The sequence below is a fragment of the Pleuronectes platessa genome, chromosome 9 (genome assembly GCF_947347685.1).
Source record: "Pleuronectes platessa chromosome 9, fPlePla1.1, whole genome shotgun sequence".
Classification (NCBI taxonomy): Eukaryota; Metazoa; Chordata; class Actinopteri; order Pleuronectiformes; family Pleuronectidae; genus Pleuronectes; species Pleuronectes platessa.
Genome location: NC_070634.1, coordinates 23,924,807 through 23,943,139, shown reverse-complemented (window position 1 = coordinate 23,943,139; position 18,333 = coordinate 23,924,807). Strand labels below are relative to the sequence as shown.

Genomic DNA, 18,333 nt, shown 5'->3' with positions numbered 1-18,333 from the left:
AGGTCTCTGGTTCGAGTCCACGGAGAAACAACAAAAAGACGAACCTGGATTGATCTGTCCAAAAATCCAAGAGGATTCTCCCTACCCTGTCTAGTGCCCCTGAGCAAGGCACCTTACTCCCCCAACATCTGCTCCGTACATGGCTGCTCACTGCTCTGTGTGTTCTTCACCAGATGGGTTAAAAGCAGAGGTTACATTTCCCTACCTGCATGAGTGTGCCTGTGCATGTGTTTGGGACAAATAAATGTATCTATCTATCTAGCTGAAGTTTTCCTACTCTGCATTTTTGACTTCTTATGATGCTTGCTAATGCTAATTAGCATCAAACTCATCCGTCATGGTCGTCCCAAGTCACATGGGTTCTTCCTGTGTGTTGTTGTTGCGTGATTGGAGCGTTTCCTCCTGTAACTGCTCCTTAACTTTAAAACACACTTAACTTCACGTCTGTGGAAAAACTGAAGTGAAATTCTAACGTGTACTTGTCTCCGAATGATCACATTTACACTTGTAGTTGAGATTATAATAGGTGATGTCTTCTATTCTATTAAGTGAGACTATAATCAACATGATTTAAAGATATATCCGTTGTGTATGAATAAAGCAGTTTTCTTTTTGCAGTTAAATGGCATAAAACCTGTTTTCAGCTTCTTTCTGGCAGATGATCATTGTTTGGTACGACCCCTGCAGCCATTACTCCGACCTTCTCTTCAAGTATCTTTAAGTATATTTCTTTAGTAGACCTTTTCCTGATAGATGGGTTGGATCAGGCATTTCCACACATACTATTTCACTGTATCCTGATGTATAGATGAGGTTGAATGTTCACAGACGACAGTCGGGAACAAAACCGTCGCCCCAAAGTAAATACAAGATAAAATGATGACATTTGTTCTACCTGGATTAGCTTTGTTGTTATTGGGTCGTATCATTTTGTTTATACTGTATTAGCATAACCACAGGGCGGCTTTTTCTCATCTCTTTTCATCATCGTGTGTGTGTGTGGAGACGCTTTGCAGAAAAAGGGTGTGAAGGGGGATTTTCTGAATTGGAATGACATGCATCACTGTGCAGCTTCCTGTTGGAGCCGCCTCTTAATGAGACGTACCTGTCCTCTCCCTGTGTTCACCCCCCCTCTCTCTGCCTGTCTCTCTCTCTTTGTGTGACAGACACAGTGATGGACACGAGGACGGCGACAGCTGAGCTCGGATGGATATCGTTCCCTGCCAATGGGGTAAGAACCATGTGCCAAAGTATACTGTATGTGCTGTGTGTGTGTCTGTGTGTGTGTGTGTGTGTGTGTGTGTACCCTGGGGGGAGACAGTTAGATTACACTTTACAGTGCGTCGTTAACAAATCTGTCAAAATCTTAATTACACATGCAAGGTGACACCAATTAACCACCGCTGATGTAGAAGAGAACGGATTCCGATAGATCAGAGAGGTGTGGCGCGCACAACAACTCGCAAAACAGACACACAAATAGATCCGAATAAATTGAATACACTAGAATTGACTCAAACACAGATAGGTTCTTCCAGCCACGGAAACTCCGCAGAGTTTTGAAATGCTGGCTTGGCAAGTTGCATTTACAGAGGTCGGCTCTCTTTCTTTCTCTGTGTGTGTGTCTGTGTGTGTGCTCTAATTGTGATGAATGGTTGTCCCTGTGCAGAACAGTACAAGGTAGAGGAGAGGGGGAAAAGGAAATGAGGGAGGCGCGCAGGATAGAGAGACAAAACAGGAGCAAGGGAGAAAGAAAGTTTAATTTGTGTCAGTTCTCTGTAAACCCATTAATCACTTGAGCCTCTCCTCTCCCCTCTCACCCCCCCCCCCCCCGCCCTCCCCCTCACCCACACACACTCCCCAGTGGGAGGAGGTGAGCGGCTACGATGAGAACCTGAACACCATCCGGACGTACCAGGTGTGCAACGTGTTCGAGCCCAGCCAGAACAACTGGCTCCTCACCACCTACATCGACCGGCGGGCGGCGCAGCGCATCTACGTGGAGATCCGCTTCACCGTGCGCGACTGCGCCTCCATCCCCAGCGTCCTGGGCTCCTGCAAGGAGACCTTCAACCTCTACTACCTGGAGACGGACAGGACCGTGTCCGAGGGCGTCAAGGGGGTGGAGTACTGGGCCAACGCGCCTTTTCTGAAGGTACCAGAAACAGCCGCCTCTGATCAGAGGAGCGAAGCGGGAAGCCGTCTCGCTGTGAATTAACATTTCAAAGAACATTTTAATGACGATCTCAGTGTTGCTCTGCTCACAGAGACTGTTGGGCCGTGTTATGCGAAGGGTTCAGCACGGAGTCAGAGAGTTTCTCTTCCTCTGACTTTGGTATGCTAAACAGGAGCGTAAAGAGCTGCAGCACCCAGACTCTAATCAGTCGCTGCTCCGGAGGAAGACGCAGGCCAGAGGCTGGTGTTCTCTGCTTATTCATCACGACATGTCACTCTCCTCTGAACGCTGGTGTCTCCAAACCTGGGTTGAAGAAGTTGTCGACTCCATGAACCCATTGGACTGTCTGAAATTGTGTCTGTTGTAAAGTTGATAACGGGGGTTTGTATTTCTTAGCTCATTAAAAGTTGTCGGAGATGCAGGATTTTTTATGTGACGGAAGCAAAAATGCAATCGAGAGGCAACTCAAAACTTTTGTCAGTGCAGCTGAGTCACTCCTCCGGCTGTTTAAATCAGCCTCCTTCCATCAGTGGGGTTTTCAGCATCTTTATGACTAGTTAAATAAATTGGTTTAGGGTTTTTCTGTATCTTAAAGCAGCTTCCCCAGATTTAAAAATCCTCCAATTTGAGTATTTCAAATGGAGAGTTTAGGAAACAAAAATGGCGACTCTGTTCTCTATATTCCGTTCCAGAAAATATTCACCCTTCTAGAAAGAACACACACAAGCTTGTCCATTCATTACTTTTCTCTCATCCCCCTCTCTTCCCTTCGCCTCCTCCCTCCCCCCCTCTCTCTCTCTCTCTTTGCCTCGCTGCCAGGTGGACACCATCGCAGCAGATGAGAGTTTCTCCCAGGTGGATTTCGGAGGGAGGCTAATGAAGGTGAACACAGAAGTGCGGAGCTTTGGGCCGCTGTCCAAAGGCCGAGGCTTCCACTTGGCCTTCCAGGATCTGGGGGCCTGCATGTCCCTGCTGGCTGTCAGAGTGTTCTACAAGAAATGTCCCAGCGTGGTTCAGAACTTTGCTTTTTTCCCAGAGGTACGTGGAGGCACGTCTCACTAGAAACTCTGCTGCTGCTTTCGTCAGGCTTCTGAAGAGCTGTTGTCAAAAACATGTTTATAAACCCTCTTGTGTAGACGCTGACTGGAGCCGAGTCCACCTCATTAGTCATTGCCAGAGGAAGCTGCATTCCCAACGCGGAGGAGGTGGACGTGCCAATAAAGCTTTACTGTAACGGAGATGGAGAGTGGATGGTTCCCATCGGCAGCTGCAGCTGCAAGGCGGGTTACGAGCCGGACAATGGCAACGTGTGCAGAGGTAAATCGTTATGTTAACTAGAACGACAGTCAGTGGAGCACATGCATCTGTCAAGGCCTAGCACTCCCTTTAAATCCAGTCAAGCTGCACCACAGTGCACACACACACTCATAGTGAAAGTCCCCTTGTGTGTGTCTGGTTGTTTTCATCAATGTCCTTGAATTATTCATCTGTGAAATATATTTGAAAATGTCAAAACTCTTTGTCACAGTGTAAAAGAAAGATCCTTGGTCCATGTTCCATTTTGTAGAAAATCTCTTCAGTAGGTTTTGCATAAACTTGCTGACAAACAAACAAACAACAAACAAACTAGGATGGAGCAACGAGGAGCACAAACCCAACAATCAGTTTAGTAGATATTCATATTTTTCATCAAGATCCATGAATTATTTCCTGGACAATCACGGAAAATGTCCAATCTCAAGATTTTACATTTTTGGGGGGAAATCCACACCAACATTTCACTGAGCCGTGCTGATTCCTTTAATAAACAAAGCAACAAACAAAAAGACGGGGGTGAAAACATAACCTCCAGAGGTGCTGAGGCTGCTCTAGTTCAAACTGCACTCAATGAAAACAAGAAAAAATCAATGAAAAGTGAAAACAGACGTGTGGAGACTGAATTAATCGGGTTTTAATGACCTTGCACACAAACACGCGTCATTATCTGCAAGCACGAACCCACAGAACCTGAATGACAGAAGATCGATGTCCAGCCAAACGTGCTTCTCAGCAGGCGACATCTCAATGAGCACACAACAAACACACAACGGCCAACATCACAAATACACAAGAGGAACAACAGAAACACAAAACCGCATCACTGAGCTATAATGAAACATGTTTTTACTTCTGATGTAAGTGGTTCAAATAAACACTGAGATTTTCTTTTTTTAATATCTCATTTGTTATTTGCTGTAAGGAATCTGACACGGTTGAATCCCGACTTGCTCTGCGAGACACTGCTGAGTCAAATTATATCGAAAATGCAAATGTTTGTTGTATCCAGGGGAGAGAAGCGTGTCATCTGTGGCAGAGCTCGTTAAATACGCACACGCGTGTCTACATTTAGATGTATTTATGCCCAAGGGTGCAGCCCACGATGTTCAGTATGTTAATGTTAGTAGAGGCAGACTTGGCTGAGCGGGGCACAGAAATAGCTTCTTCAGTATCTCCACCTCTTTTTCTGCTTCTCTTTTTATATCTGGCCTCCTTCCCCATTTCCTCTCCAAAGTAAAACCCATCATTTCTTATTTTCCCTGGAGAGTCTCATCAATTTGTGTGTGTGGGTCTGTGTGTGTCTGTGGGTGTGTGTGTGTGATCTATGTACATATGGTGAAATGATAAGTGAGGGCGCTTCATCCCATGTTAATTAGTTTAGCGTGTTCCAGCCAGATTAGTCTTCTGTAAATTAGTCCTGGCCTGTCGGAGAGTGTCAGGGAGACGGAGGAGTATCACATCGGGAAGGAAGGAAGGAAGGAAGGAAGGAAGGAAGGAAGGAAGGAAGGAAGGAAGGAAGGAAGGAAGGAAGGAAGGAAGGAAGGAAGGAAGGAAGGAATCATGGAGGGGGAAACACAATGGAGGGAAGCATGGATCAAGGATGGGAGGAATCAAGGAGGGAAGGAAAGAAATTAATAAATGAGAGAGGTGAGGAAGAAGGCAAGGACGGAATGATGGAGGGAAGGAAGTAATAAAGAAAATCGCCAAGGAAGGAAGGAGGAGAGTAAGAAGGGAGGATGGAAGAAAGATAGAGGTAGTGAAGGGAGGAATGAAGGATGAAACAATGCTGGAAGGAAGAGGGGAAGAAACAATGATGGAGGAAGAAAGAAAGAAAGAAAGAAAGGAAGGAATGATGGAGAGAAGGACGTAGAGAAGAAAATAGCCAAGGAAGAAATGAGAATGGTAAGGAGGGAAGGATAGAAGAAAGATAGAGGTAGTGAAGGGAGGAATGAAGGATGAAACAATGCTGGAAGGAAGAGGGGAGGAAACAATGATGGAGGAAGAAAGAAAGAAAGAAAGAAAGGAATGAATGATGGAGAGAAGGACGTAGAGAAGAAAATAGCCAAGGAAGAAATGAGAAGGGTAAGGAGGGAATGATAGAAGAAAGAAAGAGGTAGTGAAGGGAGGAATGAAGGATGAAACAATGCTGGAAGGAAGACGGGAAGAAACAATGATGGAGTAAGAAAGAAAGAAAGAAAGGAATGATGGAGGGAACGCATTAAGGAGGAAGAGAGAAAGAGCCTTCTGAAGGGAAGGATGATCAAGAAAGTAAAAAAGGACAAACCAATGAGAGAGGTAGAAACTAGAGCTGAGATAAAGCAGAGAGAACAGAGACGACTGATAATAATATATAATAATAATAATAATATTCTGCCCTCTAGATTAAAAGCTCTGAATGAAATGGAAGCTTAGACTTTTGAATCTCTGGCTCTTTGCTCATAAAAAAACACGTCTGACTTGATTCATGGGAAACTGTGATTAAGTCTGACAACGTTACAGTGAAGTTGATTGTCATTGCAAAAAGAAATTAAGGTGGAATTTAAAAAATCATTAAGTTGTCCGAGTCCTGGAAACTATTTAGCCTGTCGTCGTTGCCCTTGAAAAGCAACGTGAGGAAGTAGAGCTGGGAAAGAGGAAAGAGGAATTATTACATTTTCATATCAATAAACGAGAGCAGTGGACGTTCTACACACGATCTGTCTGGAAGTGGCTGTTTGGCCTGTGGTGGCTGCAGCTTATCACTGAAACTGTAAAAGGGATCTTCAGTAATTGATCCGCTGTAAAACAAAAACTTACTGCTGAACCCAGGAGAAGCTGCTACACAGTTTATTAATATTTGAACGTATTGTTTGTCCAGATCGCACCATATTTCACAGTCTGGCTCTTTAGGTCCTTAACTACACATGTACCAAGTCTGAAGTCGATAAGAGGAACGGTTCTTGAGATATGACGGACACATACAGACAGACAGGCGTTTATCATGATCGTATATATTCAACCTGAAGCTTGATGCATGAACAAAAGAAGAAACACATTTCAGAGATGATAGATAGATAGATAGATAGATAGATGGATGGATAGATAGATAGATAGATAGATAGATAGATAGATGGATACTTTATTAATCCCGTGTGAAATTCAGATCATCCAGAAGCTTGTACACTTCACTGACATAAATCACATACAGAGAACAAATGTACAGATACAGGAAATGGAATGCAATGATGTGATTGTGTCAGTGTCCAGTAGGAAAGTGTTATTGTGCTGCTGGAGTGGATAGTACAATAAAATATAAAATCTGTATATATAAACAGCAGAAAAATATATATATATAAATATCTAAATATATAAGGATATGTAGTGGTAAAGTCTGTGCATGGGGCTAGTATAGCCAGTGAAGGGATTGGATAGTACAATAAAATATAAAATGTATATCTATAAAAACAGCAGAAAAAATATATATATATAAATATATAAGAATATGTAGTGGTAAAGTCTGTGCATGGGCATAGTATAGCCATGTTGGGGGTTGAGTTAATCGTATGAAGTTATAAATTGTAACCTTCTGATATTTTACTGGATTTTCTCTTTTTCTTGCGACCGGTGTTTACATTGTTTTTACATCCCTTCCAAAGTCAGAGCGGATTCCTCACAATTTAAAATGAGGATTTGAGTCAAAGCTTCATTTCAGAGGCAGAACGCGCCGGGGTATCCTCGGGTGGGAACGTGTCGGGTGGAGTGAGCAGACTGAAAACACACTGACGTGACGGTGTCTGTGGTGCTGAGTCCACACACACCTGAGACGTGCTGCCTCCAAAGCTCCTGAGCTCCTGAGCTCAGACTGTGACTCAGTTTGTGATTCAGTGTGTGTCGTGGGAGGGAGCGTGTCCCGGCCTGTCGGCGCCCAGCCGCCATCTTCCTGGTGAGCTCGTCTGCCAATCAGCAGGAGACTGGACTCACCAGTAGAACATACGGTTATCTTTCTGTGTGTGTGTGTGTGTGTGTGTGTCTGTGTGTGAGAGAGAGTCAGGCCTCAGAGTTGGTTTTAATTCTGTACCAAACCAGCGTATTGGGCAAAAACTGGCTCAACCTCAAAGTACCGTCTTTGTATCTCTGTGTGTGTGTGTGTGTGTGTGTGTGTGTTTACGCACGCATGTGTGCAAAGTCAACAAATATTCAAAAGACCTACTTCAAATGCTCGTCTCTACAAATGTGAGCACTATCATAAAACACACACAAACACACAAACCACCCCTGCTGTGGACCCCGACACTGCAAAGAGATTTTTTAAAACCTGCAGGCGTTGAACAAACAAACACACACACGCCCGCGTTTGTCTTTCTGCAATTGTGAGGACGCTCATTGACATATTCTATTCCCTATTCCCATAACCTGAACCATCATCACCACGTTCTTTACCCTAACCTGAACCTGAACCTGAACCTAATCCTCTAAAATCATGTGTTGTGCGGACCGACCTAAAAACCCACCACACTGATCATTTCAACAGTTCTGTCCTCACAACCACAGAAAGACACACACACACACTTTCATGCACATTTTTAATAATTGACCAGCGAGCTCGTGTGTGCCGACTTCAGACGGTTGTTCTCCACATGACTCCACAGCCGGTTGCAGGCACCGAGGGAAACTGATCCATTTCTCTCTCTTTGGCCCTTTTTCTTTAAATCTCTCTTTCTCTCTGTAAAGCCCTGAGTCACATGACTCCGTCTCCTGCAGTTTGTTTTCTGTTGTTTCAACGTCCATTTCTTAGATTTGTTCCAATCACATGATGGATTTTTTTTATTCTTCACCAGAAACTCTTTCATTTCTGTTGACTCGATCACACCAGATTCTGTGCATATCATTGTTGTTGAAGTTTCATATATATAAAGAACACAGCGGCAGATTGTTCAGGTCAGACACGTTCACAACAACAGGACAATATCTGGAGCTTCTGAGAATTATATTAGAGTATTAGAGTATATTAGTTCCTATTGTAACTTTTGCAGAGAGGAACTTTTATTCAAGCTGCTCCCTGAACAGTTCAATTTAAACAGCAGCGATACAATTAAGGTGGATGCTTTGTATGATTTAAAGTGAAGATTTTTAATCCTGTCCTTTAAATACAATTTGACGATTGTCAATATTTCTGTCTGTTCCGGATTTAAATTATTACTGATGTTCGAAGTGTGGCTACAATCCTCATGCATTTGAAATGTTAGCAGATCCTTTGACAGCCGGACACAAAGAGACAGAGAGAGAGAGAGAGAGAGAGCGAGAGAGAGAGAGAGAGATCAGGAGACGACCTGTTGCCATGGTGACACGCCCCATGTGTGTGAGGACGGTTGTTGAATAAGTGACCTTGACAAGACAGATGTCTATCTGCGTATTCAAGACACAACACACACACTTCTACACACACACAAACACACAAAGGAGTCACAAGGCATTGACATGCAACTTCAAAAGGTCTGAATACAAAGTCACTAACAGAGACGGACAGAAACAAAGAAAAAAGTGAGGAAAAGCTACAGCTGAAGGTGAACACATGAGAAAACATGATGGATGTGTTTCTTTCAGGTTTCATCTCCTCTTCAGAACCAGCGACTCTCAGCAGAGCGGCGCTGGTCCACTTAATGCTTATTTACTTCTTTTTTAAACCACTTTGATCCGGTTGCATGCAAAGACCCACCGGAGCCTTTTAACACGTGCTTTTCACAGCGCTCTGTGTTTTGTGGTTATTTTTTTTTGTTGTGTTGAAAATAAAACGAGGGAGATAGAGCTGCAGCAGAAGGGGCCTCTGGCTGGAGACAGGCCGGGGGACGCCGTCGGTACATGGTCGGCTACTGAGTCCACGAGTTTTACATGTGTCCTCCTCCCAGCCCCTGGTCCAGTCATACCGGTGGTGAACATTATTGTTTTTTAGGTCTGGAGGATTTAATTAGCGGCCATTAAAAAGGCCAGTACGTTCAGAAAGAGCCCGTTTGACACCAACGAGGAAAGTGAGGAAGTAAAGTTTATTTATATAAAGTCACAAAGTGCTTCACACGGCCGTGAAGATGTAAAAATAGAGCTCGGACAAAATGCAAAACAGAAAACAAAAGAGACCTGGTCTAGACCTGATCGTCACCTCATATATCCTCATATTTAATGACGGTTATTAGGAAAAAAACTTCACACAAGAAATACAAATACCTCCTAACCCCCCCCCCCACGTCTTGTCAAAGCTCCGCTAGCAGAGGCCACATCGACCCAGACCACGTCCCGATGTGCCGATCGGATCTCTGATGCGTCCCCAATCAGTCTCGTCTGTGTTCACGCCTCGGGTGTCTCTTCCTGGAGGTGTCAACCGAAGCTCTGCTCTTTCCTGCACCGGCCAATCACATCGCATTACTGCATTACGTGCTTTTCTTTCTTCCGATTGGACGAAATATGTGTGACTTTTCAAATATTTGGACTCAAGTGTTCTACATCTTGAATTCAGTTCACGTCATTGTTCAAATTCCAGTTTGTGTGCACTCCTGCTATACGATACATTCTAGTAAACTTTTGCATTCTGGTCTTTTATCATCTAAAACGTTCCAGGAGGCAACGTGAGCTTTAATCACAACACGGGAAAAATGTTAAAGATAAATCAGAACTGCAAGACAGTAACATCATTGGGTTTTTCCTCAGTCTTTTGGCAGAGCTTTTGTTTTTTAAATTTAATTCCCCTCTTAACTGTTTTTCTTAATTTTAGGGCTGTGAAATGATTAAAATTTTTAATCAAATTAATCACAGGTTTCTATGGATTAATCATGATTAATCACATTACCGATTTTCTCGGAATATTTTTGTGAAAACAAGATTTATGACATTTAACTTTTCTTTTGTGCTGCAACTCAGCAGTTCTTCAGCAGTTATCATTGCTTTTCCATATGGAACATTAATATAATCTTCATCCTAAACAATATTCGGGCTCCTTAGCCATTGTGTGGTTGAATAAAACTTTTTTTTTTTAAATCAAACAGAAATTATTTGAGCTTCTTAGCCATAGGATGGTTGACATTTTTTATATTTTTTGTCACACAACCATTAACCACACCATGATACAATCTAATGCCTCTAAAGGCCCTCTTAGCTACTCGGTCTTTAGCCAGTTGGTGAGGCAAACTAACTTGTTCAAATTCTCTGACAGTAAAGCTGACCGCTTCTTTTGCACAATGTGTCCTGCGAGTGAGTCTGGTTTGTCGCATTCCACTTGAACGCCCCTCGCCGACCAACACATGCTTCGCGTTGCGGTGGTTAGGCGGGTATTGCTACGTCGAAACGATAACTTCTCGCAGAGTGTGCATATCACTTTGGTTTTACTGAATGTTCGATCTTTGTTTTTTTGGAACACGATCTTCCCGTCCAGAAGGTCCTCAGGTTCATCAGAATTATCCATGTTGTTTGTTTGTTTGAATGGCAGCTGCGACTGCGTCTGCGTCTTTTCACGCCGCTGTGGCGCAAGACTCGTTGTCATTCATGCTTCCCCAACCGTTGCGCGTCTTACAAAGCAATTCCGCGCCAGAACACTAGGCGGAGTAATGCTTTTTGTCGAAGCCTGAGAGACGCCTTCTTTCTTCTTCATCGATTGTTTATTTACATCGCTACTGTGGCTCCTTGTAGCCTTTTTCAAGCGGACAAATACGCCAGTCAGTGACGGGTTATACAAGTGGACATACTTTCGGATCTCTTCTGCCAAACGCTCTTCTATTTGGTCCATATTCATTCTTCTAAATCTCCCGTTGTTTCTGCCTGTATTATGGGGCATGAAACCGGAAATGCAGCTCCAGAAGGGATGTAGAGCAGACCAATCACAGCCTTGCGGGCTGAGTGAGCTTGCGGAGCTTTGCCGTAAATTTTAGAAAAGGGGGTCGACACCCGTCAGCACGTAAGGAGGGATACATAAGCACGTAAGGGACCCGGAAGGGCTCTTGCGCTTACGGGCCCGTGAAAACGCAGAAACACGCAGAAGCATGTTTCAGGCCGGCGCTTGGCTGGTCACACCGGACGCGGTAGCGACGCCGAAGCGCCGCGCATTACTAATAATATCACATACTTCTGCTGTTATCAGCCTGCAGTAAAAACGGCATTTAATCATTTTTTTCAAGCATATACTTACTTGTTGCTCCAACATTAACTGCAACAGCGTCCCAACATGTGTCTTTTGTGGTGTTGTCTTTATACAACATATGCTGAGAATCAACAACTCAAGTTACTTCTCCACTTCAATGATTAATTTAATGTCATCCATGTTGAAGAACTTCTCCGCTGTTAGCTCCGGTAAATGTCGGGTGTCGAGGGTAAATTACGTATTCTCCACTCAAGCCTATGTGGAGAATACGTAGCCCCCCCCTCTCTCTTTTTATCTTTATGACTGCTTGTGTGGCTGTAGTGGATGGGCAGAGGGGGACATTAAATAATGTGGTTGGTAAAAGTGGTAAAATTAAAACTCCAAGACAACAGAACGTGAATACAAAGTATGGGATGTATATTTGATCATTTATATCATATAAAATATGTCATCTATATCGTTTAAAATCATTTTTCAGTGTGTTTCCTGTCGCGATACGCTCGCGTCAAGCGGAAAAAATAGACTCGACGCCGAAACGATCGCTTCACGGCGCTAGGCAGCCGCGGCACAACGCTACGCTTCAGCCTCCGGTGTGTTCAGCGCTGTGGTTTAACATGGGAGTGGATGGGAGCCAGAGGATTGGCGCTGCGCTTACGCCTCGCTTCGGCGTCGCTTCCGCGTCCGGTGTGAACCCGGCGTAACGCGGCGACTAGTGCAGAGGCGGCGGAATTGGAAGGTCCTTCTGCGCATGCGTTAAATGCGTTAAAAAAAAACAACGAATTAATCCTGTAATTTAATCATAACGCGTTAACGCGTTATTTTTCACAGCTCTACTTAATTTATAACCACAATTCAGAATGAGCCCTCAGAACAGGCACTAATGAAAGATTTGACTCTAAAACCAACATCCTCTGACTTTACTTTGCATGTTTGCCTTCATGTTACGTTTGAGTTTCAAGTCAATCTGCTGTGACCTTTTTTCACTTTGGCTTCAAACTTGATGTCAGAGCTTTTTATAGTTCACCTGTCACATGCTCCCACACTCGCTGTCAGTCTCACAGCCGGGCGGCGTCGTGCTGAAGTCCTGGCAGCGACTCTTCCTGCAGATATTGAGGCTTAGACGGACTCGGCTGCTGACCGGCGGGGGGGAATGTTCACTGGCTTACCTCAGCTCCCTTATTCAGTATTTATACAACTAACAAAATATTTAGAAGTACTTTTGCCTGACACGTAAACTCTCACCTGCCCCCAGTTTGGTTTAGCTTTGGATTTTAAAGTAAGAAAATAAATCCAACTTCTCCTTTTCCTAATTCGACCTGAATCTGACCTCGTATTTTCCAACGTGCTGTCAGCTTTAAGGTGATTCTGGCCTCTAACATCATGTCCAGGCAAAGGTCGGGTGTTGTGGTATTTAAAATATTCATGTCAAAATAAAAAATGCAACAGTACCTGTGCTTCACCATCTGGAGTAAAGGGAGGGATTCATCCATCTGTGGCTTCAGCAACCTGCTGTTTGTGGTTTAGAATGAGGATTCACCTGTTATTATTTATTATTCTGTATCTGTCAGTCAAATTACAAAACAGGTCAAATATGAGACACTGTGAAAATGCTTAAAGTGTTTAAAATGCTTAATGTGTGTGGGTTCATTCACACTGACTCATTCTGACGAGTTTTTTTTGTTTGACAGATAAATCCGCCTCAAATTCAGTTTATTAGTTTGTTAATGTTAAAGCTTTGTAATTCACATGGATGGAAATATTACATGCAATTAATAACACATAATATGAATATGTTTGGAGTCTAGGGAAGCCAAGTTTTGATGACTTACAAGTTTTATTTACTTAACCGTGTTTTGTGGAATTAAACAAAAAATCCATGACGCACCCTAATTTTCTAATATGTCATTTTTTCACACGTTCTAATTACAAAAGCTTAAGCATGTTGAAATAAGAGGATGGGATGGATTACCATGAAACTTGGGGTTACGCTTTGGGTCGGGAAGGAACACACTAAGTTCTGGTGAGGATTCAGATTTGTTTCTACTTTCCATAACATAACAACAACAACTTGATTTGAAAAAGAAATCAGGCGTTCAAGGGGACTCACATTTATGAGCGTGTGGATGTGGATCAAGTGAGTGTTGGGTGTTGAGATGTGCTCCGAGGCTTCATGTCCTCGTCCTGCCATCTCCAGATGACTAGTTCGCCTTCAGTGAAATGGAAGAGACGACCTTCACACTCAAACTGTCGGCTGTACGCATCATCTTCTTTGTCTTTATCCTGTAACTGCGACAGAGGCTTTCAGTCCACACAGAGTCTGATTTTCATTTCCACTGTAGTGTCATCGCCGGCGTACTGCAGAGCAAATAATGAAACTGCTACAGGCAGGCTGAATAACAAGAACGTGCTTTCAGCTCAGCAGGAGCCGTCCCTGCATGAATGAAAGTTGGGAGTGGGAGAAAAGGGGGGGACATCGTCTTTAAGAATTCATTTGTGTGTTTGGTGTCGTGACCCAGATAAGGGAGCTGGAGAAATGAAACCCCCGTTCCACACCGCAGGTAATCAGTGAGACACACATTGAATATTTGTTTGTGTGTCTTGTCAGAACAAGATCATGAGCCCCCCCCCCCCCCCCCCCCCAACTTCTGAGCACCAATAAAAGCTCCTCTGCTCCGATGTCCCTAGAAAACAAAGTTCAAGGACGGTTCCAGACAACAACATAAATAAATGACACACAAAACCTGATGGAAGCAATGAAAACATTTCCTCATTCATTACATTGTATTTATGTTCCCTGATGCAGAGTTGTGTATTGTTTTTATTAATGCACACCCCCCCCTCTCTCTCTCTTTACAGCCTGTCCTCAGGGCACCTTTAAGTCCTTCCAGGGGGGAGGACTGTGTCAGCAATGTCCGCTCAACAGCCGCTCCACCATCGAGGCGGCCACCCTCTGCAGCTGCTGGAACGGCTTTTACCGCGGAGACATGGACAGACCTGAGGACGTGTGCACCAGTGAGTCTGTCTGTGTCTCTCTGTCAAACAAAGACAACACACACACACACAAACACACAAACACAAACACAAACACAATAAACCTGTCAATAGTGCAGTCGGGTGTGATTCTGCCTCAGGTCGACCGATACAGCTTCATGAACTCATGATCTTTGGTCTCAAGCTCCCAATAGCTGTCGTGTTATCAAAGCTCGACATTACTGGCCCGGCCACGGCTCAATATTAACCAACTAAAAAAGAAAAATCAATGCCTGCTTCTCATTTCTAATTCCAACTCTAACTTTGTGCTTCTCGTTTTGAGTCGGTGTGCCGCAGCGTCCACCCCCCCCGCCCTCGTTCGGGGAGTTTGGGAGCAGTAAGTAATAACGCTGCCACGCTCCTCCGGCGTTTCCATTGAGGTGAATATGTGTTTAGTGTGTTGAGGAGGCGACACATTGCTATTCAAGACGAGGAGGCACAAACGCAGGCTCTCTGTTCCACAGAGAGACGCTGGAACTAGGTTAAAACATGAATCACTTTGGACTGTCGACGTCTGTGCAGCTCGTCTCAAACCGCTGTGTGTGTGCACAGGTGCTTGTGTGTGTGTGTGTGTGTGTGTGTGTGTGTGTGTGTGTGTGTGTGTGTGTGTGCGCACAGGTGCCTGTGTGTGTGTGTGTTTCATCCTGGTGACCTGGATAGACGATTCTTTTTTGGGCAGTGTTGAAAAACTCTCATTCACAAGATGGAATGTATTTTACTGTTTTTTTCTCACACATGAATTTATGTTAACATTCATTAACTTTCTCCCAAAGACCAAATTGAATTGTTATATTGCTACACTGCCCCTAGTGATTTCAGGTGGTATTGCTTTGTTTTTTATTCTGTTTAGTTTGTATTTGTAATCTTTTGCCACAAATGTCCGAGAGTTCAAACCAATTGCCAGGCCAGTTCCTCTCTGTGTGGAGTTGTGTATTTTCTCTCCACGCCTGCTTCCTGACACAGAGAAGAACACGTTTGTCTATCGCTAGATGCCCCCCCCCCCCCCCCCCCCCCCAATAGTGTCAGCGGGGATCAGCTCCAGACCTCTGTGACCCCTCAAAGGAACTAGTTGTATAGATAATAAGTCTAATCTGGGAAACAAAGGTACATTTCACAACTTCTGCAGCTTCGCTTTGCTTTCACACCACAAACCAACCACAGCACACTGGGAAGTAAGGAGACAACTTTTCACACTTACATTTATATCGTCCTCACCAGCCTGTTTGAAACCAATGGTGAAGAGTTAAATTTAACAAATCAAATACGGACAAAGACAAACTCCGGGTTCTGAGTAAAAAGGAGGCAGTTGTTTATTTTTAACTAAGCACATAGATTGCTGGGGGGGGGGGGTTCGGGGAGTCGAGGGGTTTCTGTGGTGAGGCTGAGAATCCAGGGAATGTAGCAGGTGAGTGATTGGAATCAGTGTGATTGGTGTAATGCAGGCAGGTGGGTTTGAGGCAGAAGGTGAACAGGCTCTGAAGACGGATGGAGAACGGGCACGGATGAGACTTAAAATATACCAAACCTCAAAGTGGCAATTTTAGAAGTGTTTTTTTTTTTTTTTTTTTTGGTAATGAAACAATTTATAAGGTTAACTTATTCCGACAACAAAGCAAACACATGAAAAGCTTCACCTCAAACAACAGCAGCAGCTTTGAATTGATGCTGACAGAAGAAAACAAGAGGAGGGAAACACAGAGGGACCTTTAAATTCAAAGGCAAAAACAAATTGAGGTTTAAGTTCTTTTTTTTCATAGCTGCAAAGTTAAAAAAGACAGAAAAGTACATGTGCTCTATATATTTTGTTATTGTTAGAATGTATGAGGGAGCTTCACAAAATATAGTTGAAAACCTGCCTCACACGGAACCTCGTCAGCTGCAGGTGTGTGTTTGAACTGTATATGTGAACGTGCTGTTGCCAGGATGTGTCCTGTTCTTATTAACATGATATTTAAAACACCTTGAGGGAATTTCTTCAAATCTTGTGGAAATATTCAGTTTGAGGGCAAAATGAACTGATTCGATTTTGGTGGTCGAAGGTCAATATAGACTTGTGAAAGCCATGTCTCAGGAAAACCTCCAGATAATCTTTTAAAATTTGTTTTAAAACCTTCACTTTAACTCACAGATGAACTGATTAGAATTAGTTTAATGCAGTTTTGGTCTAGTTAAGAAATCTGAGTTTACATCTTCAAATTTGGTGCAAACGTTCCCTCTTCCACTGGTCAAAAATAACGACTATCAACTGGTTTTGGTTGCAAATGGAATGATACAGTTGGCTTTCAAATTCAACGACTCTGCACGAGACACGGGTAAAGATAAACAGAAAGTCCAGCTCCTACACAGGCAATGGGAAACGAGTCAATCACCTTTTAAGGGGGTTTAAACTGAATTAAATAAAGTGCAGTTACCCACTTATTATGATCGCATCGAGAAAATCCTCTAATTTACTTAAACTCAAAGATACAGGTGAGATTTCAGGGGTCAAAGGTCACGGTGACCTCATCATGGTGAATGCAGTGTGTCAGAAACACCCGGAGTCACTGACACGACCCTGGTTGCCTGATGCATACGACTCCAGAGCACTCGTTCGAGTTGAAGTGTATTTCTGTGTTCGGGGCCGATTGATACGATGGAAGCAATTTAGAAAAACAGGGGGAAAAGTGCAGTTTGTGTCTCAAACTCCCTGAAGTGCGTGAAACAGTGTTTTATTGTCGCAGCAGTAAAAATGTGTGTGTAATCTCTTTTTCCACTTTTCCTGAATTAGAATGCGTGTGTGTGTGTGTGTGTGTGTGTGTGTGTGTGTGTGCTGCGAGATATTAAGTGTCTGGCTGCGTTGAAGAATTTGTTTTTGTTCTGTTCAGATGAAAACAAGATTGAGTGAGTATCTGTGTCAGCACGCCGCATGCGCCCCGGTGCATATAATTATGAATGCATAGCTTTTGACGGGTCCTGTCTCTCTCAGCAGGAACGTTCAGGGGATCATGCTGCTTAGATTTTCACCCCCCGACTGATTGTTGGTACTGACTGCGCCGAGGTTGAATACCCGTTTTATCTCGGCAGTTCTTCGTCTCGACATGTCGTGTGTGTGTGTGTGTGTGTCTGTGTGTTGGAGTGAAGCCGCTTGGTGTGTAACCTTGTGAAAACTCAGGGTTTGTGTTTATGAGTCGCTGTCGTGCCCTAAAAACCAGAGATTCTGCTCACATCAGAGATTTGAGCTGAAAGAAAAGACAAAGAGACAAAAGGACTCTGATTCTCTGACTGGTGGTGGAGACGTACCATCGCTCACAGCCTTGTTTAAACCTGTCTGTGCTGAATGGGATGTTCACTTGGCCTGTGGTGATGCTGGTTGCAGCTTTATTTATGAAACAGGAAGAGAGTGGACCTGCAGCTATAGAGCTCAGACCGGCTGCAGAACTCTGAAACCACACCACCGCCGCCGCCTTGGGGAAAATCAACTTGATTGTTCACGTTAACATTCGGTCTGGTCCGTGTCCCATCTACTGACATGGAGGAGGCAGGGTTTATGACCTAAATACAGAAATAAATAAATAAATCAAATATGGCATATGCTCTCATCACATTTACACTTGTTTCCAAACAAAACATCTAAACAAAATGGCAACCTGCTGGTGCAACAGTTTACTCCACTGACATCTTGTGATAATAACAAATATCCATATGGAAGCAGTTACTACCAAGCACTTAA

At 43.7% G+C, this 18,333-nt stretch overlaps 1 protein-coding gene across 3 annotated transcripts in view; it reads left to right on the top strand.

Moving 5' to 3' along the window:
- Nucleotides 1-1,174: 1,174 nt before the first annotated feature.
- The window catches only part of LOC128448581 (ephrin type-B receptor 1-like), a 49,949-nt gene continuing 32,790 nt past the window's right edge, over nt 1,175-18,333 (top strand). For all 3 annotated transcript variants that reach the window (XM_053431292.1, XM_053431294.1, XM_053431293.1), the window contains exons 1-5: nt 1,175-1,231; nt 1,865-2,155; nt 2,996-3,214; nt 3,313-3,493; nt 14,451-14,606. In XM_053431292.1, coding sequence (XP_053287267.1) covers nt 1,175-1,231; nt 1,865-2,155; nt 2,996-3,214; nt 3,313-3,493; nt 14,451-14,606 — 904 coding nt within the window. The remainder of the gene's footprint in view (nt 1,232-1,864; nt 2,156-2,995; nt 3,215-3,312; nt 3,494-14,450; nt 14,607-18,333) is intronic.